Source organism: Ooceraea biroi, chromosome 8, assembly GCF_003672135.1.
Source record: "Ooceraea biroi isolate clonal line C1 chromosome 8, Obir_v5.4, whole genome shotgun sequence".
In the NCBI taxonomy this organism is placed as follows: domain Eukaryota; kingdom Metazoa; phylum Arthropoda; class Insecta; order Hymenoptera; family Formicidae; genus Ooceraea; species Ooceraea biroi.
The window spans coordinates 251,300-274,526 of record NC_039513.1 but is presented as its reverse complement, the minus strand read 5'-3'; the positions used below and the strand labels follow the sequence as shown (position 1 = coordinate 274,526).

Genomic DNA, 23,227 nt, shown 5'->3' with positions numbered 1-23,227 from the left:
GGATGGATGGGATGGATGGATGGATGGAGATGGATGGATGGATGGATGGATGGATGGATAAATAGATAGAGAGATAGATAGATAGATAGATATTTATTTTATTTACTGGGTACGTGCCCTTAAGTACAAAGAAGAACAAAAGTGGGTAAACCCATACAGAATTTCAGTTAATACAATTCATCTCGTAATAACAAGTTAATACAAAATTTACATTACACTAATATGCACTGGAAGAACATTAATTATAATTAATGGACGGAGAGCTCCAAAAGATGATCATACAACGCACGCTTAAAAACCGGCACCGAGGCTGAGCTACGCAGGGACGCGGGAAGGGAGTTCCAGAGACGCGTACCGTAAACAATGAAAGAGCTCTGATAAGTCGCAGTACGACAACTAGGAACGACAAGGTCCAGCCCACAGACTCGCGTCGCCACATTGTCTCTAGCATCAGTCACATAGCGAAGCCTCTCAGACAGATGAAGTGGGACCCGATACCCCAGAGCCTTGTACATCAAGACACCTATAAAGTAATCGCGCCGCTCATGCACCTTCAACCACCCAGCTCTTCTGAAATATGAAGTGATATGCTCATCCCTCCTCACGCCAAAAACGAAACGCACACAGGCGTTTAAAGCTCGCTGGAGTCTCGTATTCTCCACCCCAGTTATATCGGACATGACCACCAAACAGTAATCAAGCTGAGGATAGATCAGCGAGTTGATCAGTGTCTTCCTCAAGCAAAGCGGGAGGCAACCACTATTAGTTCTCAGCTGATAAAGTGTGCGGTAAATCTTATTGCACGTTGCAGTAACCGTTTCGCGCCAGCTGAGAGTTGGCGTGATGTAAATCCCTAAATTCCTAGCCGAAGTAACAAATTCAACGACAGAATCGCTCACTCTGATAGGTGGAATTGTACTCAGGTCGAGTGAGTTTACGTACCTGGCAGAACCGAGAATCATTGCTTTGGTTTTCCCCGGATTCAAACGCAGCATGTTATCCGATGCCCAGCAGCAGAGCGCCTCGATATCCTCATTGACGCGAACAATACCATCACCAAGGGTGGCAGGGTCACAGTGGAGGTACAGCTGTAGGTCGTCAGCATATCTCACAACCTGACAATTACGTATTACCGAGACTACGGCGGACGTGTACAGATTGAATAACAGAGGTCCGAGAACCGAGCCCTGAGGCACGCCCGACGAAACCGACCTCCAACGGGAAGTCCCCTGACGGATCCTAACAGCCTGCCTCCTGCTCGTCAAATACGACCAAAACCACCGAAGTACAGGCCAGGAAAAACCCAATGCCGCCAGTCTCTGAAGAAGAATAAAGTGGTCGACTGTATCAAATGCTTTAGAGAAGTCGAACAGCACCAACACGGTAACCCTGCGATTGCCGACCCCCCTCCAAATATCGTCAGTAACCTTTAGCAGGGCAGCCTGAGTAGAACCACCAGCATTAAAACCGAATTGTGTTGGATCCGCGTAGCCAGACTGACTCAGGTACTTCACGACATCGTCCCGCACAACGCGCTCAAGCACTTTAGAAAATTCGGAAAGGATAGAGATCGGCCTAAAATCAGACGGCCGCGTAGGATTCGATATTTTTGGTATTGGCGTGATGAGAGCTGATTTCCAAACCGCAGGAAAACATGAAGAGCTGAGGAACCAATTAAAAATCTCCAACAATACCGGAAAAAGAGCTGCGGCACACGATCTCAGAAAGAAACCCGAAAAGCCATCACACCCCGCCACCCTAGAGTCCGGGAAATGGAAGTGCTTAATCAGATATTCCGTAGTAACATGCGCAAAAAAAATTGACTGTCGTCGAAGTCAGAGACACGCAAACGCGACAGACATGTCTCAGAGGGAGCGCGCCCGAAAGCCCCGCAAAAAGAGTCGTTTACAGCGTCAGGGTCCAGAGCACACTCACCCACAGCCCTCCCATCCCGCACCACACGCAAACTCCTCAGCTCGATCCACAGCTTATGTGCATCCCTAATACTCGACAAACGTGAAAAACAATAATTCGAGCGAGCATCGCGAACCCGCTCTCTGACCCGTCTCCGTAAGCCCTTATAAGCACTCCTGAGCTCCAAAGACGGCGATGACGCGCGGCGAATTCGGGCATAGACCCGATTACGCTCGCGAATAAGACGCTTTATTTCGGGCGTAAACCATGGCGCCAGAGGCCTACGCACCCGGACGGAAAAGGATTGCGCGTACCCATCCTGTCGCTGCGAGAGGAAATCATTTAATTTTACCAACGCTTCATCTACACAGTAAGACCCATTAATCACAGACATGTCTAGAGCGAGAGAGAGAGAGAAATGAACGTAATTATATGTAGTCTATAGGGAGCGATCGAGTGAGTGAGCGATTAGAATAGGAGCGTGTATAAAATAAACAATTTTTTTTTAATTTGTGTCCCAAGACACGCGTCGTCAACCTATCAATACGACATCTAGGTTATTTAACATAAAATAAACAATTTAATACGTGAGGTTAGACGCACAATACGTCTAACCTCTCGCCATATAACTGATATGACAGGCCTGTCCTTCTCAAATAGACATGTATTGCAACGCCATTTCTTGCAGCATGGAGGAACTAATCTTGTGCTTTGTTAGCACGCGTGGCCATGAATGCGGACGCGTATATTCACGTAATTTTCCAAGACAGAAATCTTTTTTATTACGCATCTAAATACACTTCTAAAAGCATCCTCGTATTCCTTTATTGTGAATTGAATGTGGATGATAGTAATTTCGTATGTACGCAGTGCCAAATTTATATTATTGTACGATATTCGCCAAGAAGCCTATAAGATGAGATTTTTTTCCGTTTAGAAAGTACAGTCTTATCTTCCACACTACATTATTGTGTCTACTTTCATCGTGCAAAAGGATTTTGCATTCTGTGAATTCAATAAAAAAATTCTGTTCTTGGAAAATCACTATTTCGGCCTTACTTCGGCCTAAGTTTGGCCGGTAATACAGACGACTCCAGGATCCCCTTAAGAATATTCTTAGCTCTAGTCGCACAACACAATCTTGAAATGATCCAATTTGACGTTAAAACGGCGTTTTTATATGGAGATTTAAACGAGGACAGTTATATGGAAGTACCTGAAGGAGTTAATCTTGATTGCGATAAAAATAAAGTATTGTGTAAACTACAAAAATCTCTATACGGTTTAAAGCAAGCTCCAAGGTGTTGGAATGTAAAGTTTTGCGATTTTTTTTAAAGAAATCGGATTCGAACCGTCCCAAGCTGATAATTGTATATTTTTTGGTAATTATCACGGCGAAGCTATGTATTTAGCATTAATTGTAGATGACGGACTGATTGCAGCAAAATCAGTGAAAACTTTGAACGCTATTGTAGACTTTTTTCGAAAAACGTTTGATATAACTATCGGCGATGCACACTACTTTGCGGGAGTAGAAATTAAACGCGATCGAAAAATCAAAACGTTATTCAAACACCACAAGGCGTACATTAATAAAATAATTGAAAAATTTGGAATAAAGAAAGCCAAAAGCATTAGCGTACCCGCGGATCAACATGTAATTTTGTATCCCGTTGAAAATGAAGATTATAATTATAAGAGAGTACCTTATCGCGAGGCCGTAGACTCATTATTATTCTTAGCTACTGTTTCGCGCCCAGATATCGCATTTTCAGTCAGTAATGTAAGTAAATTCCTTAGTAAACATACCGACGAACATTGGAATGCAGTTAAGCGGATAATGCGTTATTTCCTGGGAACGCAGGACTATGGTATTTTGTACGAAGGAGATACCAATCATTTTAGTCTAACAGGCTACTCTGATTCAGATTATGCAGGCGACCGAGAGACGAGAAGATCCACTACAGGTTATTTGTTCAAACTCGCCAATGGTCCAATTACATGGTTGTCGCAGAGATAGAAAATAGTTACCTTGAGTACGACAGAAGCAGAATATGTCGTAGCTTCCGTCTCAGTAAAAGAAACAATATGGATCCGTAGATTATTGAGTAATCTTAATTTTGTACAACCTGAAGCGACTAATCTCTACATAGACAATTATAGTGCAATTAGACTTACGAAGAATCCAGAGTTTCACAAACGTACGAAACACATTGATGTGAAATATCATTTTCTCAGAGAAAAAGTCGCAGATGGTGAAATTAAAACTGAGTACGTACCAACCAGTGAACAGCAAGCAGATATTTTGACGAAGCCTCTTTCCAAGGAAAGATTTTGCTACTTGCGTTCACTAATTAATGTAATAAAAGAACCAATAAAGCACTCATACGGTGGGAGTGTTGAGGAAAAGTAATCGTGCTTTATTCGGTTTGTATTCGCCGCCCAACGTGGGCCAGTAGTTTATACATTATGTATCGATAACGCCGACGTGCGGGCACGATCTATTTATATCAAAATAAGGGCAAATACAGGGTCGTACACGTACACGTAGCCAATTATTATTCGCAGTCGAACTGTCGAGCGTACCGGTCGTAAACCCTAGTTGCTCCGATATCGTCGCTCTTTGTTTCTACCTGCGTGGCGCACTCATTGTCAATTATTCTTTAATAAAGTGTTTATCTTTCGCATATAAGAACATTATTCTCTACACCCCACTGCGCCAACAACATGGGACGGCTTTTACGCGGCGGAGTGTTTTGAATGACGTCTTACCTGAGCTGATGTCGATAAGCGGAGCATCGCGGGCTGGCAAATCTTCAATTCGTGCTCGTCCTAGAAAATTTAATTTTTAATAATCACGGCTTTTTAATGTTTCATTAATTTTCATTATTTTCCAACTTACGCAGAGGCGGCGTCTCGGGGGGCTCTTCCTCAGCGCGACGTCTTCGAGCTCGCGGTACCGGCCGCACGACAGCGATCGGTCGCGTGATAGCGATCGGTCTCGCGGATACTTCTACGAGAGAAATATCGGAAATAAGAATAGTTCTTATATTTTAATACAAGATTTTAATCAATACCTCTTTCTCCCCTATCCAATCGCATTCGGCGCAGGAAACCAGCTATATGTCCGCCCGCGTCTTCTTCTTCATGATTGCAAGCCTCGCGCAATCCTATAATTTCCTCGATTATGGCTAACAGTTCCTGGTCACCATCACAATGCCCGAGTTGCGCCATTATGCTCAACAGAGTGTTGGAGCACGAGGACGCAAAACGCCAAAATAGTGAGTAATTTCGCTTCTCGTTACCCGATAACGCGGATATGAATTTGGCTCCATCTATTCGTCCGTTTAAATTGGAGCCAATGATAAAAACTTTTCTTAATATCTCCGCAAGCGACCGATTACTGATCGTAAGTGTCATATCGCCGCGATATTGCTCACAAGACAGCGGAAAGAAAATCGCTACGCGTGTCAGACAAGAGCAAAACTAACTCTTGGTCGCCCCGCGAGGGCATATTTATACTTAGACATTTCCTTACACGCACCCCTAGACATTTGTCAGGTCCAACTTTTGTCAAAGCAAAAAGGACGTCATTTCGTAATTCCCATGTTTAGCGCTACGTGGGTGGCCTCTAGATCGCGCCAGCGCGGAGAAAAAGCCCTCGTTTGAAGAAAATGAGACTGATATACACGTGACAGGGACGAAATATAGAACGAAGAGGTTTTTTATTTTCACTAGCCCCTCGGTGCAAATTTCGCTATTTCGGAACCGCTTTTGTCAAGAGATTTTGAAACGATGATGGTGATGATCACAACCCCTGACGTAATGTCGAAAATACGCAGCCCTATGTGTTCGAGAAAGGTTTGCCTTTATGATCCCTCCTCGATCTGAAGCCCGATGCGAACGAGATAAGCGCGGTCTACCGCATTTGGCAAAATATACGTTGCATTCGTGCCGTGACCGACGTGAAAGGCCAGGCTTTAGGGTTTTCTCCCCCCCCCCCCCCCGCTGAGATGCAGCTCGTTGCGCGCTCGTTGGATGACCGCGACCTGTCCCATTTAACAAAACACACGATGTGCCCCTATGCTATGGAGAGTCGTGTGAACCTAGCGCCCAACTTTAACAAATAAAAAAATCGATTATATCATAGGTTTGTACTTCGTTTGTACTCGTTTGTACCTCCCTTCAAATCGTTTGTACCTCAAAGGAACCGGAAGTACAGACTTTTAAAAATTTTAAAAATACGTTCAAAAAGTATCTTCGTCAATATTTGAGATATCGAAAAACGGTCAACGGCATTCGAAAGAGCATCGTTTGTACCCGTTTGTACCTCCTTTGAAATCGTACTTCAAAGGGACCTCTACAAATAACAAAGTTACGTATTAACAATTTCGGGAACTTTGAAACTGCTGTACTTCCGGTTCCTTTGAGGTACAAACGATTTCAAAGGAGGTACATACGGGTACAAACGATGCTCTTTCGAATGCCGTTGGCTGTTTTAAGATATCTCAAAAAATGACGAAAGTACCTCTTAGGCGTATTTTGAAAGAAAATGCTGTACTTCCGGTCCCTTTGAGGTACAAACGATTTCAAAGGAGGTACAAACGGGTATAAATGATGCTCTTTCGAATGCCGTAGGCCGTTTTCAAATATCTTAAAGTTAGGCGCTGTCTTATTTTTCCTCCCCCCTAACTTGTTAATCCTTGAGATACAAACGATTTGAAGGGAAGTACAAACGGGTACAAACGAAGTACAAACCTATGATATAATCGATTTTTTGATTTGTTAAAGTTGGGCGCTAGGTTCACACGACTATTGTACTTAAGATGGTCTTAAATCAGAATCAACAATGAATATCGGCCAAAGAGTAATAATAAAGTAATAGATTTTCTGGTTTGCATAAGTACCCATTGTAGTTAGCGCAATTTGTTTATATCATTAATTTTGTAGAGTCCTTTTTTGAAAGAACTTCAGGCGCGTATACTTGGCGCTTTTTTGTACCTTTTTTTAAAAAGGTAATTTTGTTGTGATTTCACACATTTTGTAGTGTGAAGTATGCGGTTCTCGCTCGCGTATGTCTGGTGCACGCGAGAAAACCGATATTAGCTACTGCCATCTCGTTGAAAAGATCGAACTGTACAAACGACAATGACATTTCTTAAATGAAATTTGCCAGTTTCAGACTTTGCATCGCCATATCTCCGCTCGTAGGGCACGTAGAAGAAAAATGAAAACACTTTTATTACATAATTCGACCGCAAGCTGTCTATTGAGCCTACTCTGAACTTGATCCGTTCAGCGGTTATTGAGATCTAATAATCTGAGTGTCTGCGAAAGCGTCGCTTCGCGTAAAAGTGTCACGGTGCGATCTCGCTGCGCGTATACTTGGCGCGAGACACTACCGTGTCTCTTGATAAATGCAAACATAGAAAAATTATTTAAACTACAAGTATTAATTATTAAATAAAGTTTCTTCATCGCATATACGATACATAAACGAGAGGTAATAAAAATATCTCACCTCACAAATGCAGCTAGAGGCTCCAGGTTACCAGAATCTCCGTCCAGTTCGCGACACCCAAATAGAGCGCCTCTCATCTTTCGGAAAACGAAAGAGCTGCTTCCCCTGTCCCTCCTGGACATTGCATTTCTTTACATGTACGGACCATTTCAGCTGCATGTAAAAAAAGAATATAATATTCATATGAATTAGAGTCCTATAACATTCTAATGTAAATAACAAAAGTAATATAGACTTTCGTTTCCGGTGCTAAAGAGATAAACACGGGAATTAGCAGAAGGATATTCACGGTGGTGGAGACGAGAGAGAGAGTGGAGGATAGAGGTGAGAGTGAATGAGGGAGAAGCAGAAGGGAGAGAGAATGAGAGAGAGTGGAGGAGAGTGAATTGGTTGAGAAAGAGGAGAGTAAGAGGTAGAGATAGAGAGAAAGGCTGAGTGAGGTTAGAGTTGGGCAAGGAGCAGGAGGAAGATAGAAGGGAACACGTTGTGGCGAGAAGGTGTGACGGGCATAGAGTAGTGAAGTGAGAGAAGAGGAAGAGTGAGCGAGGACAGAGGGCGGTATAGTAGTGAGGTAGCAAGGAATAAAGGTAAGTGATAAGGGAAAGATGGAGAAAAAGGCAGGGACGGTAGGGAAAACAGGTAAAGGAGAGAGAGAGAAAGATGCAGAAGTGAAGGAAATATAGCAGAAATGTTGAAAAGGAAGAGAAAAATGTTAAAAGAAGGAAGTGGAGGAGAGGAAGAAGAGGTATTTAAGGAAAGTAAGAAGACGCCGAGGTCGCCGGGGGATAGGAAAGAGGGAGGAGAGAACATAGGAGAACAGATAAGGGAGGTCATAAGAGAGGAATTTAAGTTGTTGCTGGAAAGGGTTAATGAAAGGATTATAGAACAAGTGAGAAGATTGACGGAAGAAGTAGAGCGTATGAGAGAGGAAATAAGGGAGCAGGAGAGAAAAGGTAGAGAGGAGAGGATGGAGTTGAGAGTTAGAGTAGAAGGGTTAGAGAGGAAGATGGAGGAGATGGAATTGGGAAACAGAGAGGGGAGAGAGAGAGAAGGAATTACAGAGGGAGATAGGAGAGGCTGGGAAGAGAAATTGGGGGAGATAGAGCGTAGAATTGAGTGGAAAGATAGAGAAGAGAGGAGAAAAAATATAATGATAAGAGGGATAGAGGTGAAAGAGAGGAGGAGAAGGGAGGCGGTAGAAAAGTTGATAGAAAAGATAGGAGCACAGGTAGAGATTCTTGAATTAAAAAGAATAGGTGGGGTAGGAGAAAGAGGGGGGAAACGATCTTGGTGAAACTTAAAAATGAGGAGCAAAAAAGGGAGATAATGAAAAAGAAAAAAGAGCTAAAGGGAAGAAGAGAGAGAGTAATGGAGGACTGGACATGGAATGAGAGGAAAATGAGATGGAGGTTGGAAGAGATAGCCAGAGAAGAGGAAAGAAAAGGGAAGAAGGTGTGGATAAGGTATGGCAAGATTAGGATAGAGGAACAATGGTGGAAATGGGATGAAAGGGAGGAAGTGTTAAAGGATGAAAAGGGAAGGAGAAGAGAGAGGATACAGGGGGAAGAGAGAGTGGAGAGAAGAGAAGAGGTAAAATAGAGAGGGAAGAGAGAGAAGGAGTAGGGGGGGTAAAGGAGGAAAAGATTAAGGATTGGAGAGTATCATTTTGGAATGTGGCGGGATTACATAATAAGGATGAAGGATTTTGGAGAAGTTTAAAAGAGTGGGATCTAATGGTGTTGTCTGAGACGTGGGTGGAAGGGGGAGGATGGCAGAAATTAAAGGGTAAATTACCGAAGGGCTACGTATAGGCGGTGCAGGAAGCGAAGAGGAAGAGTAAGAAGGGAAAAGCGATGGGAGGGATGGTAATGGGTATAAGGAAAGGGATGATAGAAAAAGGGACAAAAGTGGAAACAGGAAAGGAAAGAATGATGGTGGGAAAGGTAAGGTGGGGAAAAGAGAGATGGAGAGTAGTAGGGGTTTATGTGAACAAGGACATTTAAGAGAAGTTAGAAGGTCTAGAGGAGTGGATGGAGGGTAAGGAGGATGGGGTAAAAACAATAATAGGAGGGGATTTTACTGCGAGAACGGGAAGAGAAGGGGGATAATTACGGGGGAGGAAAAGGAGGAAGGGGGAGGTAGGAAGTCGAGGGATGGGAAAGTAAATAGGGAAGGGATAATTTTGTTAAATTTTTTGAAAGAGAAGGGATGGGTTTTGTTTAACGGGAATACAAGAGGAGATGAAAGAGGAGAATTTACATTTATGGGAGGGAAAGGGTGCACGGTAATTGATTACATATTAGGTGATAGGGAGATAAGGGAAAGTATAATTGAGATGAGAGTAGCAGACAGAATAGACTCTGATCATCATCCGGTGGAGGTGAGGATAAAAGGGGAGAAGAGCAGGAAAAGAGAGAAGAGGGGGGATTAGACGAGGGAGAAGGGTTTTGAATGAGGAGGGAAGGAAGGTGTTTAGAGAGAAGTTGGGGAAAATGGTGCTAGGGGATAGGGAAATTGGAGAAGAATGGGAAGGGTTAGAAGGGAGGTTGAGAGATGCAATGGAGGAGGCGGGGAAAGTAGCTGAAGATAAAGAAAGAGGAAGCAGGGGATGGTGGGATGAAGAATGTAGGAGAGAAAAGAGAGATGTAAGGAATGAATTGAGGAAGTGGAGAAGAGGGAGTGGATCGGGGGAGAAATATAGGAAAAGAAAAAAAAATATAAGCTTTTATGTGAAAGTAAGAAGAAAGAAATGAACGATAGATGGGAGAGAGAAGCGGAGAATGTAAGGAGGGAAGGGGAGGTGTGGGAAATAATAAATAGGGATAGAAGAAGGAAGAAGAGATTTAATGAGGGTATAGAGATGGAAGAATGGAAGGAACATTTTTAAGGCTATTGGGAGGAGTGGAAGGTAGAGTAGTTAGGAGAGAACGGAGGGGGGGAGAGGGAGGGAGATGAGGAGGAGGAAATAAGTAGGACGGGAGCGTCCCGTTTGGCCACGTTGCTATTGACCACAGTCCCGATTGACCACGTTCCGATTGACCACGTTGATATTGACCACATTGCGATTGATCACAGTCCCAAATGACCACGGTCTCGATTGACCACATTGATATTGACCACGGTCCCGATTGACCACAGTCCCGATTGACCACAGTCCCGATTGACCACGTTGATATTGGCCACGGTCCCGATTGACCACGTTGATATTGGCCACGGTCCCGATTGACCACGTTGACATTGGCCACGATCCCGATTGACCACACATTGGTAATCAGAAATCTGAACAGGCGTATCTCGTTTGCACGCGGAACGATTGGACACCGTACTATTAGACACTGCACGATTGGCTAATAAAACTGTATGAACGAAAAATTTTTAATGATCAGTAAATGATTCCGCATAGGTTCATCAATGTCCGTTCCTTGAACATTCCACGCCAATCGAGGTCCACCACGGGCGGGGTAGGCCCCCTGGAGTTTGATCATATTTTTTTTGATGGGAGTGCAGGTGCATTACCCGCCCCACGCAAACACTGTCAAGTTATCGGTACGATGGGCCAATATCAACGTGGTCAATCGGGACCGTGGCCAATATCAACGTGGCCAAACGGGTGCCACTTAAGTAGGACAGAAATGAGAGAAATAATTGGAAAATTGAAGGACGGAAAGGCAGTGGGAGGGGATGGGATACCGAATGAAGTGTGGAAGTATGGAGGGGAGGAAATAGAAGAATGGATATGGGGTTATTGTAATAAGGTTTGGAAGGGAGAGGGATGGCCAGAAGAGTGGAAAGAGGGTTTGATAGTGCCGATAATAAAGAAGGGAGAGGAAAATGTAGTAGAAGAATATAGAGGTGTGACGCTAATGTCTACCCTATATAAGATATACGTGATGATCCTGGCGGAGAGACTGAAGGCAGAGGTAGAGGAGAAAGGGTGTTTAGAAAAGAATCAGTCAGGCTTTAGAAAGGGACTGGGGACATTAGATAATATTTATGTGCTGAATTATTTGGTGAGCAGGCAATTAGGGAGAAAGAAAGGGAGGTTAATTGCGCTATTCGTAGACTTGAAGGCGGCTTTCGATTCAGTGGATAGAGGTGTATTAATAGAGGGGTTAAGAAGAAAGAGGATTAGGAAGGAGTTGGTAGGTAGGATAGAAGAAATAGTGAGAGAGACAAAGAGTAAGGTGAGAGTGGGAGAAGAGGAGGGGGAAAGTTTCTGAACGGTAAGAGGGGCGAGGAAGGGATGTCCGTTAAGCTCTATATTATTTAATGTGGTGTTGGCAGATTTGGAGGAAGAGATGGGGAAAGTGTGATGGGGAGGAGTGAGGTTAGGGGAGGAAAAAGTTTATTCGTGTCGTACGCGGATGATATTGTGTTGATGGCAGAGGACGAGGAGGGAATGAGGAGTATAATGGTGAGGTTGGGAAAATATCTAGAGGAAAAGAAGTTGGTGTTAAACAGTGATAAAACTAAGGTAATGAGATTTAGAAAAGGAAGAGGAAGGATGGATAAAAGGATATGGAGGTGGAAAGGGAAGAAACTAGAAGAGGTCAAGGAGATAAAATATTTAGGATATGTGTTTCAAAGAAATGGGAAACAAGACGCGCATGTGAGGGATAGAATACGAAGGGCAGCAACGGTAATGGGGTAGATTTGGGGTATAGGGAAGAAGAGGTTCGGTAAGGATCTGGGTAGAAGATTATGGTTATTTGATAAATTGGTATGGACGGTGTTGGCTTACGGAGTGGAGATTTGGGGGTGGGAGGAAAGAGAGGAGATGGAGAAGTTTGAGGAAAGGTATTTGAGATGGCGTCTAGGTGTAGTTGGAAAAACGCCGAGCTATTTAATAAGCGAGGAATTGCAAAGAGATAAATTGAGAGGAAGAGCGGTGAAGAGGGCAAGGGGGTTTGAAAAAAGGCTGGAGGAGGGAAGGGGAGGATAATTGACAAGAAGGTGTTGGGAGGAGGTGAAGGCACCATACCAAAACCTTCCCTCTTCTCTTTTTTTCTCCATTTCCTCTACCTTCCATCCCTTATCTTCAAAGTGTCTTTTTCTCTCCTCCTCCCATCCCTCTTCCACTTTTCCCTTTCTTGCCCTCTCCTTCACCTCCTCCCAACACCTTCTTGTCAATTCCCCTCCCCTTCCCTCCTCCAGCCTTTTTTCAAACCCCCATGCCCTCTTGTGCTCCTATCTCTAAGGAAAAGCAAATGGAAGAGAGATAGAAGTGGATAAGGGAGTTGAGATATAATAATTGGTATAAGGAGGTGAAGGGAAGAGGAATTCCAGGATATTTAAAGAAGGGATGGGGGAAAAGCAGATGGAGAAGAGTAGCAAGGTTTAGGCTAGGAAATGAAATGGGAGGAGGAAAATACTGGGAGGGTGAAGAGAAAAAAAATGTAGGTTGTGTAGAAGGGAAAGGGAGACTTGGGAGCACGTATGGGAAGAATGCAGAGAATGGAAAAAGGGAGGCGGAGGTTGGCAGGACGCGGTGGAGTGGGTACTAGGAGATGAAGGGGAGGTAGAGTGGTGGATGAGGGAATTAGAGGAAGAAAGAAGAGTATTGGAAGGGGGAGAAGAGAGGAGGAAGAGGTGTGGGAAGGTGAAGAGGATGAGAGGATATGAGAGGGTGTGAGTGAGAGGGAGAAGGGTAAAAGGAGCGAGAAGTGTGAAGGAAGAAGAGAGAGTGAGAGGATGTATGAGATGGGTGGGGGAGAATGGAAAGGAAAAAGGAATGAAAAGAAAAGAAGTAAAGTGGAAAAGGAATGAAAGAAGGAAGAAGTGGATAGGGAAGCAAGAGGAAACGGAAGTCAATAGGGGGAGGTGTGTGTGTGTATGTGTGTGTGTGTAGAGGGAGGGGAGGGACGGTTGACTTCCCTCGTCTCGCCTCGCAAGGGTAGCGTAGATTAGATTAAGTTAGTGTAAGGTAGTATTAAGTTAGGTTAAAAATAAGTTAAGTGTTATAAATTAAATTGTAACCCTAAGGGGAGTCAATAAATTCATACATACAACAAAAGTAATATATAAACGTAAAGTAATGATAACGCAGAGGCAAACTTTACATTGAAACTTTAACGATTATAATATTACACATTATAAGATAAAATAAGACATAGATACAAACTACCTCTATATTATGAGAAAACTACTTCTATATTATGAGAAAATAAGACATAGATACAAACTATCTCTATATTTTATAATATTACACATTAAATAAAACAAGATATTACCTCATAATTTCTGATCCGACAATCACTTACCTGACCCAACACGCAGTCAACCGACACGGGTATACAATAGCGAATAAACCACGTGACTCACAGTGATCAATCATGAAGATTTATGGCATTGGCAAGGAGTGAGTCCCGATTGCGCACATTACTCATCGGACACGAAGATATTTTCTGATCGGACACAGTTTCGATCGGACACATTTTCAATCGACACAGTTCCGATCGGACACAGATTCTATCGGACACACCTACCAGCTGCATTATCCGCCCCACGCTAACACTGTCGAGTAATTGGTACGATTCTGCATTGGTTCAACGACATGAAAAGTAAAAAACATAGACCTCCTTGAACCCATGTGGAATCGTACCGATGATTCGACAGTGTTAGCGTGGGGCGGGTAATGCAGCTGGTAGGTGCAGTGTCCGATAGAATCTGTGTCCGATCGGAACTGTGTCCGGTGGAAACTGTATGTGTCCGATAGAATCTGTGTCCGATCGGAACTGTGTCCGATCGGAACTGCAGCAAGCTATATCTTGTTTGCGTCAAATTTGTTACGGATTTAGATATTTTACTTTATCAACTATTATTTACTTCTAGTATCAGCATTAGTTATTGAAATATTGTCCGTTGACGTAATTATGTGAATACAATAATATTAGTTTCAACCAAACTGGCCATATATTTGTCCGGAAAAACACAACGTTTCGACCAACTTTGTGGTCCTCTTCAGGTGTACAAAATCTTTCCTCTCTAAATTAACAATACAATGAAAAAGATTGACAAACCGTAGCAAATTGAAAATTAAAACAAACAAAAATAATAATACAAAAACTTACTTGCCAGAAAAGGAAAGATAAAACCTCAAAAATTACAAGAATAAATGACGGAGAAATATGACTTGACGGTCGTCAACAAGCAAGTGAAGGAGAAGGCCCGATACTAGACAAAACATGATCATATATACCGGGTAATCGATCGGTATCCTTCTGTAAATTAATAGAATTACTATTCCTTTTAATATAAATCATTTCCACAATCTCTCTTTTTCTCAGATGTTTCTCCTAATGAAGGATGTTAATTTTTGACCAATCAAAATGGTGACCTTTCTCCACCCTGTGCCTGCTACCCACCGACAACTCACTAAAAGTCTTTCTAATATCGGATCTATGTTCGCTGATACGTGTCTGGACATGCCTCTTAGTCTGTCTGACATAACAAACCTCGCAGTCTGCACAATTAATTCTATAAACAACGCTCGTTTTGTGGTCAGTGGTGAGAACGTCCTTACCTCGTTTGATTACCCTGTCCATTCTATTAAAAATCGTAAACACAACATTCAATTTACAACGCTTTAGAAACTTGCTAAGTCACTAATTCCTTTGACATATGGAATAGCTAAATAACTTTTTTATCTTTATTTAAATTACCCGATCCAACGTCAACATTATCATCATTATTATCAATATTGTCTTCCTTTCTGTACTTAATGTTTCTTAGTCTGTCACTTATATGTCTCTGGATAAAGTCACGCGGATAACAATTATTTAACAAAAATTTCTGTAACAATTTCAATATTTTGGTCATGAAATCTGTTGTAGGCTAATAAAATCGCTCTGTCGGTGAGACTTAATATTACACCAATTTTGTGCTTCAAGGGAGTACTCGCAAAAAAATTAGTATAATGCCCCGAAAAAGTCGGTTTCCTGTAGCAATTCGTAATAAGAATACCATCATCACGAATAACAGTAGTAGCTTTTATGCCGAGGAATATTGTTAAGAAATTTTTTAAACGTAACGAGGTTCGTATTAAGCTGGGTATACACTTAGCGAACGAACGCCGAACGAACAGCGAACACGAACGTTCGTTGTTATCATTTAGCAGATATATACGCTAAAGCGAATGCGAATGGAACGTTCGATTCGCGTTCGGCTCGATTCGCTCATGAGGCGGTACATCAAAGACAATTCGTGCGCGATGTGGACGCGCACATGCTGTTCGCTACTGTTCGCTGCTGTTTTGTCATAACCTTTTCTGTACCGTAACCGTATCGTAGGAGTTGAAGACGCGTTAACTCCAGTCCGAAGCATCTTAAAAAAAGTAACCGTATCGTAATCGTAAGTGCCGATTTACCGATTTTATTGACTTTGATAAAGAAGAGTATAATACTACAATGGAATGGACCGAAGAGGAAACTTTAAAATTAATAACAAGTTATAAAGAGTATGAGTTATTGTGGAATCCGAAACACACATCTTATCACAATAAATTAAAGAAAAATACTGCTTGGGAAGAAATAGCAAAGGAATTTAAGTGTCAAGTAAGGTGGATTTGATAATAATACATAATATATAAATGTAAATTTTAAGAAAAAGTCTTGAAAAAATATTACTAACAAGTTAACTATTCTTATCTTAATCTGTTTTATTTATACATATATAATCTATAATCAAACTTCTTTTTATTCTAATACATCGTACGTATTGTTTAATAGGTATCGGAAATAAAGAAAAAGATAGATTCTTTACTATCTTCTTTCAGAAGAGAGAGAATGAAATGTGTAACAAAATCAGGAAGTGGTAGAGACGAAATTTATAAATCTACGTGGTTTGCTTTCAATCACATGTCATTTCTTTTGGATAAATTCTAACCACGAGCAACTTATAATACAACTATTGTTCATATAAGTATGTATATGAAATATCAAATATTAAGGATTGAGTATAGCAACTAATTAGAAATTAACTTAAAAAGTAAAAGTTCATAATACAGTTAAAAGGTTAATAATTTTTAACTTAATCTAGTTAATGTTGCATGAGTTAGTTATTTTTTAACTGCAACTTTTGTTCTTTTAGTAAAGTAAATTTAAGTATAGTAAGTAAAGTAAATTTAGTAAAGTAAATGTATTATATATCATTTTTATTTTTCGTTATACATATATATATATATATATATATATATATATATATATATGTATATAAACCTGATACATTATAATAAAAAATAATAGATATTGAAAAATAGAATTTAAAAGATAGAATTTTTAGAATAGAAGTACTCATTAATTGTATTTATCTTGCCATGGAATACTTCCTATATCTGTTTTAAAATAATTTGCAAATTCTTCTCTAATTGTATGACAATTTTGTGGAGGTCTTCTAGCTATTCTAGATAATGGAAGAAATGATGATAGTTCAATATTGTTTCTCCATGTTCCTTCCACTATATGCCCTTGTATAGTAGTATTAAATGCTCCAGGTGGCGCATAAATGTTTCGAGAAGATTGACTTTTGCGAAGGAAATTATGTAAATAAATGCAACACAGTACAACAACAGTTGCTTTTTCTGGCTCTATGAGCATAGGCTTGCGAAGAGCTCTGAATATACTTGACATTATGCCAAACGTATTTTCAATAATACGTCGTGCTCTGCATAATCTGTAATTAAAGATTCTCTCTTTGCTTCCTTGTTTTTGTATACCGGGGAAAGGTTTCATAATATTATTTGTTAAAGGAAATGCATCATCAGCTACAAAAATATAAGGAACTTTCATAGTTCTTCCAGGAAGTGATTCTTCAACAAGAATTCCCATTTTATTTTGTTGTAAGTTTTTATAAAAGGAAGTATTTCTAAAAACACCTCCATCTGAAATCCTTCCCTGACAGCCAACATCAGCGTAAATAAAACAATAATCAGCATCTGCAACTCCCATTAAAACGATACTAAAAGTAGATTTGTAGTTGTAATAATCACTTCCGCTATTTATTGGAGCTTGCAAAACACAATGTTTTCCATCGATTGCTCCTAGGCAATGTGGAAAATTCCAATTTTCTTCGAATCGTTGTGCAATACCTAACCATTGTTCTGCTGTAGTAGGCATCTGAAAAAAATATAATAATTTAAAATTATTTATTGCAGGAAAATGAATCAGTTAATCAATTAATGTCATCATCAGTTAATGAGTTAACAGAAAATCAGAGTAATGATAATAACGATGTACAAGCTGAAGAATCATCAAGCTCTACGGATGTAGAGAAAGATTTAAATACACAGACAGATAAAAATTTGGGAAATACAACTACATTCTTGAACATACCACGATCAAAGAAAAGATCTATTTCTATTGAAGAAATACGGATGTCTGAAGCATATAATATTTTAAAAAGTACTGTACAGACTAACAAGCAAAAGGATAATAGTGATATTTTTGGTGATTATGTTTCAAGAAAACATCGTAAATATAATTCTAGAACACAAAGTTACGTTGAATATCAAATCAATAATATTCTGTTTCAAGCTGATATGCAAACATATGAAAATGTTCAACATTTTGCAAAACTATCAACACAGTCTACTTCTTCAAATAGTTCCCATGATGATTTGTTATCAATTTCTTCACTTTCGTCATCAGCATCACCACAAATATTACAATCAGCAACAGTCTTGCCTATTCACACTTTAGACGGTAATACGTATATCGTTAACGATACAAATAATATTTAAGATATTTGAAAAAATATATTTTAATAATTAATATAATTAATTATGTTATTATTACTAAGTTATTGAACACACATACACCTGTCTAAATTTATCAGGAACATGTTTCGACAGAAATTTCATCAACTCAGATCATCCTCAGATCATGTGGGTCCGTACATAATATGTATTCAATAACTTACAATTAGTAATAAGAACATAATATAAAACATATAAAACAAAGTATATAACGTTGCTCAATACTGTCTACTACTGTGATATAACATTTAAGCGGTAATGTTATAAAGAGACGTTAAGTTTATTTATTCTATGAGACTGTTTTCTGTTTTCTATTTTCTACTGTGATAAAGTAGAAATCTAAGTGTTGACGATGGAAAATTTTATATTAAATACATTTCATTTGAGAAAATTTAAGATTATCAGCAAATAAACAAATAAGACGTTACACCAATTAATAAACAAAAACAATGTAATATTAATTTTTATTTTTAAGTAAAAAAAGATATCTGAATCAAATTTGTATGACAATACGATTTAAAAAATATTAATTAATTCTTAATTTTTTTACAATTTTATTATTTTAATATTTTTCTTAAACTGGTGCTTATTCAGCAGTATGATGTAATAAGTACTTCGAAAAAAATAATTTTGCATATTAAATTGCTACAAATATATTAATAATTTAAGAATATCTATTATACAGTTATATGTTATTAAAGTGTGTATGTGTATATATATGTTTTGTTTACTTACCCGAATTATTTCCTGCAATGCTTCTATTATAGCAACACACACTTCAGGCACAATTCTTGAAATTAATTGTTTTGACACTTTAAAAAGATACATAAAACTTGTGTAAGAATCCCCTGTTGCTAGAAAACGAAGAGTAATAGCAAATCTCTCTTGGATCGGAATTGATTGACGAAACACTGTATCCTGTTTAGAAATTTTATGTCCAATTCTATTTAATAATAGTTCAAAATCTTCTGCAGACATTCTACAGAAATTTTGGAATTGTCCTATATAGTTTGCTTTTAAATCGCTTAGTAAATTGCTTCCTCTATATTGTACACGATTTTCGTATAACTGTCATCCACCATCTTCTAGTCCTTTTTTTTTTAATTTTTCCAAAATTATATGCCATTATAACATAACAAGTACTTGCTATAATAATTGTATCGTCAGACATTGGTCTTGTTCAATAATAAACAACTCTGATGACAATTTGGCTATACTTTTAGTTATTTTGCTTATCTAAAATATAGAAAAAGAAATATACATGTAAAGATGTATGTATGTAGGTACGTACGTATGTATGATGTATACACACATATACACAATTATATTATTTACAAGATGAATTATGTTATTTGAATAACCTATATTTTTCAGTAATGTTATTACTGTAATAATATTAAATATAGTTTAAAAATACATGTATATGTTTAATAAATATTTAAACTATATATGTATATACATATATATATACATACACGTGTGTGTGTGTGTGGTGTGTGTGTGTGTGTGTGGTGTGTGTGTGTGTGTGTGTGTGTGTGTGTGTGTGTGTGTGTGTGTGTGTGTGTGTGTGTATGTGTGTGTGTTAAACTAGCATCCTCTGTCACGGCTTCGCCCGCGATATTTGTGTGTAGAATTTGAAATGTACAACTTTAAACTGTGTGTGTTATTCAAATAACACAATTTATCTTTTCTAACAATATATAATGTAAAATTAGAATGTAGTGTAATACTTAATCTTTATGCACGTTTACTACGTAAACCTTTTGTCCCAACATACATCGAACACCGAATATGGCCGAATGCTGGTGTTCGCTACAATTGAGAAACAGAACGAACGACTTCAGAACATGAACGCGAATGTCCGAACGTTCGCGTTCGCTGTTCGTTCGGCGTTCGTTCGCTTAGTGTATACTCAGCTTTAGAACACATGAAGTGAATACTAAAAGAAAGTTGATCAACAAGTTCAGCCACCTTTGTCGTAGTTTTTACTCTGTTCACAATCGAGATTTAAATATGTTCCGTATTTAGTATAAATATGGTTAATATTTACACAGTAGCTTCGTGTGGATTTTGAAAACGTTTATTATCGGCACTTTGTACACTTTTGAGAATTTTATTTCGCGTTGTATTCGCGATTGGTTATTTGGAACGCTTGGACATCGACAACGCCTGAAGAATAACTTCCCTGAGTCGATGGGCGACAACGCCTGGGAGATAACTTCCCTGAGTCGCTTGACGACAACGCCTGGGAGACAATGTCTCTGAGTCGCGCAGTGACACTCGCTCGTTCGTGCTCTACCATGCTCTAAGGCTATCGAGAACAGAATGACAAAATCCAAAATACGACTCGAACGCAGTGATGGTAGATTCGGGCCGCGGCCAGCACGGAATAGGAGTGGAGAGGGTATGTCACGTGACGCTGCGTGACGCACACATCTATCGTCTCGTGTCCGTGAGCGCTCGGGATCTCGGGCAACTTCGGGGCTCGTTCAGGCTCGCTCGCGAAACACGCGACCAACGCTTTTGGCTCGCGGCTCGCTGCTCGCTGATCAGCTGATGTGTCGTACAATACGGCAGCTGTCAATTTTGTCAAAGGCCATAGCCGGATAAGCATACTAAAAGTGCCCCCGGCGAGTTTTGGAACGACACTTGGACTGTTATTTTGTCATTATAACAAAAACATTTTCTCAAAATTTCAGTCCTTTAATTGTATTATTTCTCGAGTTATTGAAAAAAATGCGATTTTCAGTTTTTATTTTTTTCTTCCATAGATATTATAAATGGACTTCTGTCGATTTTTTTTAAAAGACTTATTAATATAAGACACAAAAAAAACTTTTTTTCATAGTTCCCGATTTAAAACTCCATTTACAAAAAAAATAATAAAATTAAAAGTAACTTTTCCGAAATGTTCTCTTCGAGGTACAATCACTAAACTTTCACAGAAAACTCTTCTCTTTTATGAAATTGTTCTCAAATTTTTTCAATTTTTTCCAGTTGGTGCAACATCATGAAAAAAAATAAAAATCAATTTTTTCCTTTTATTTTTGCAGTAAAATAGAAAATTATTTATTTCTCTCAATACAAATATAGTTATAATTATACAAACAAGATTCTAGAAAGAATTTTTATACAAAAATCATAATTTTTATCGAATGTGATCAACAAATTAATTTTTTATCAGTCTTCATCACTATCTTCAGTAATTACTACGGTGCTACCCTATATCGTAAACAGATGGCTCAAAATTTCAGCTGGTCTTATTATTTTTGCTAAATATCTCGCATAAGATAAGTAATATACAGCTAGGGTGTATTACTAAAGGTGTTACAAGCTTATATTTTTAAAACTAGATGAAGTATGAAATTTTTGTTTTCCAGCAAATGTTTGGTATCGAAAATAACATCATATGATGAAGTTAGTTTTTTCCTAGGTGGAGTAGTTAAAGTCACATCAAGGACATTTTGATTTTTTAACTGTCGACATATATTTTTTATTGCGTACGATTGTAGCCCGTCTCCTGACGAGTAGATTGACCACAAATAGTCATAATAACAAAACAAATAGAAATAACAAAACAAAGTAATAAATCCTTAGCAAATGTTCGAAATTAGCGCCATTCAAAAACTATATGTCGACAGTTAAAAAATCAAAATGTCCTTGATGTGACTTTAACTACTCCACCTAGGAAAAAACTAACTTCATCATATGATGTTATTTTCGATACCAAACATTTGCTGGAAAACAAAAATTTCATACTTCATCTAGTTTTAAAAATATAAGCTTGTAACACCTTTAGTAATACACCCTAGCTGTATATTACTTATCTTATGCGAGATATTTAGCAAAAATAATAAGACCAGCTGAAATTTTGAGCCATCTGTTTACGATATAGGGTAGCACCGTAGTAATTACTGAAGATAGTGATGAAGACTGATAAAAAATTAATTTGTTGATCACATTCGATAAAAATTATGATTTTTGTATAAAAATTCTTTCTAGAATCTTGTTTGTATAATTATAACTATATTTGTATTGAGAGAAATAAATAATTTTCTATTTTACTGCAAAAATAAAAGGAAAAAATTGATTTTTATTTTTTTTCATGATGTTGCACCAACTGGAAAAAATTGAAAAAATTTGAGAACAATTTCATAAAAGAGAAGAGTTTTCTGTGAAAGTTTAGTGATTGTACCTCGAAGAGAACATTTCGGAAAAGTTACTTTTAATTTTATTATTTTTTTTGTAAATGGAGTTTTAAATCGGGAACTATGAAAAAAGTTTTTTTTGTGTCTTATATTAATAAGTCTTTTAAAAAAAATCGACAGAAGTCCATTTATAATATCTATGGAAGAAAAAAATAAAAACTGAAAATCGCATTTTTTTCAATAACTCGAGAAATAATACAATTAAAGGACTGAAATTTTGAGAAAATGTTTTTGTTATAATGACAAAATAACAGTCCAAGTGTCGTTCCAAAACTCGCCGGGGGCACTTTTAGTATGCTTATCCGGCTATGGCCTTTGACAAAATTGACAGCTGCCGTATTGTACGACACATCAGCTGATCAGCGAGCAGCGAGCCGCGAGCCAAAAGTGTTGGTCGCGTGTTTCGCGAGCGAGCCTGAACGAGCCCCGAAGTTGCCCGAGATCCCGAGCGCTCACGGACACGAGACGATAGATGTGTGCGTCACGCAGCGTCACGTGACATACCCTCTCCACTCCTATTCCGTGCTGGCCGCGGCCCGAATCTACCATCACTGCTCGAACGTATCGGCCCTTCGGTCCGCCCATCTTGTCCGCGGATTGGTGGTCGGCAGATCACTCGATCCGCGAGTCGAAGCCGCGAACGCGCCGATAAACGCGGCCGAACATTACAGGCGCCGACCGCCCGATGCCGCCGTCTTAGAAATATGCCGACTCAATTAATCGGAAAGGATGCTCGCATTCGGAAACGAGCGAGAGTCTCTTAAGTTTATGCATATGCTAGTGTGTGTACGCATAGGTGTTCGAACAATACTTATATAATATGCGCCGTGCACG

The 23,227-nt window shown here is 39.2% G+C and overlaps 2 protein-coding genes and 1 non-coding gene across 3 annotated transcripts in view; 2 read left to right on the top strand and 1 right to left on the bottom strand.

The window, feature by feature from the left end:
- Nucleotides 1-7,125, top strand: part of LOC105285972 — a 38,034-nt gene extending 30,909 nt beyond the window's left edge. The window contains exon 4 of the transcript XR_003406887.1: nt 7,091-7,125. This is a non-coding gene — a transcript (uncharacterized LOC105285972). The remainder of the gene's footprint in view (nt 1-7,090) is intronic.
- On the bottom strand, nt 4,729-5,532 carry LOC113562383. The gene has a single exon (XM_026971800.1). The coding sequence runs from the start codon at nt 5,332-5,334 to the stop codon at nt 4,981-4,983; it is 354 nt and encodes a 117-aa protein (XP_026827601.1). The 5' UTR covers nt 5,335-5,532; the 3' UTR covers nt 4,729-4,980.
- Nucleotides 7,126-15,070: 7,945 nt separating the features above from the next.
- LOC113562410 lies at nt 15,071-19,242 on the top strand. Its single transcript, XM_026971845.1, has 3 exons — nt 15,071-15,987; nt 16,162-16,311; nt 17,586-19,242. Exons 1-3 carry the CDS (start codon nt 15,841-15,843, stop codon nt 18,168-18,170), a joined length of 882 nt encoding a protein of 293 aa, XP_026827646.1. The 5' UTR covers nt 15,071-15,840; the 3' UTR covers nt 18,171-19,242.
- The last annotated feature ends 3,985 nt before the right edge of the window (nt 19,243-23,227 follow it).

Excerpts from the sequence above, each read along its gene's own strand:
- LOC113562383 (XM_026971800.1), bottom strand. The coding sequence starts at position 5,334 with ATGACACTTACGATCAGTAATCGGTCGCTTGCGGAGATATTAAGAAAA.
- LOC113562410 (XM_026971845.1), top strand. The coding sequence starts at position 15,841 with ATGGAATGGACCGAAGAGGAAACTTTAAAATTAATAACAAGTTATAAA. Across the intron at positions 15,988-16,161 it reads CAAAGGAATTTAAGTGTCAA|GTATCGGAAATAAAGAAAAA; the intron begins GTAAGGTGGATT and ends ATTGTTTAATAG. Across the intron at positions 16,312-17,585 it reads TGTCATTTCTTTTGGATAAA|GAAAATGAATCAGTTAATCA; the intron begins TTCTAACCACGA and ends TATTTATTGCAG.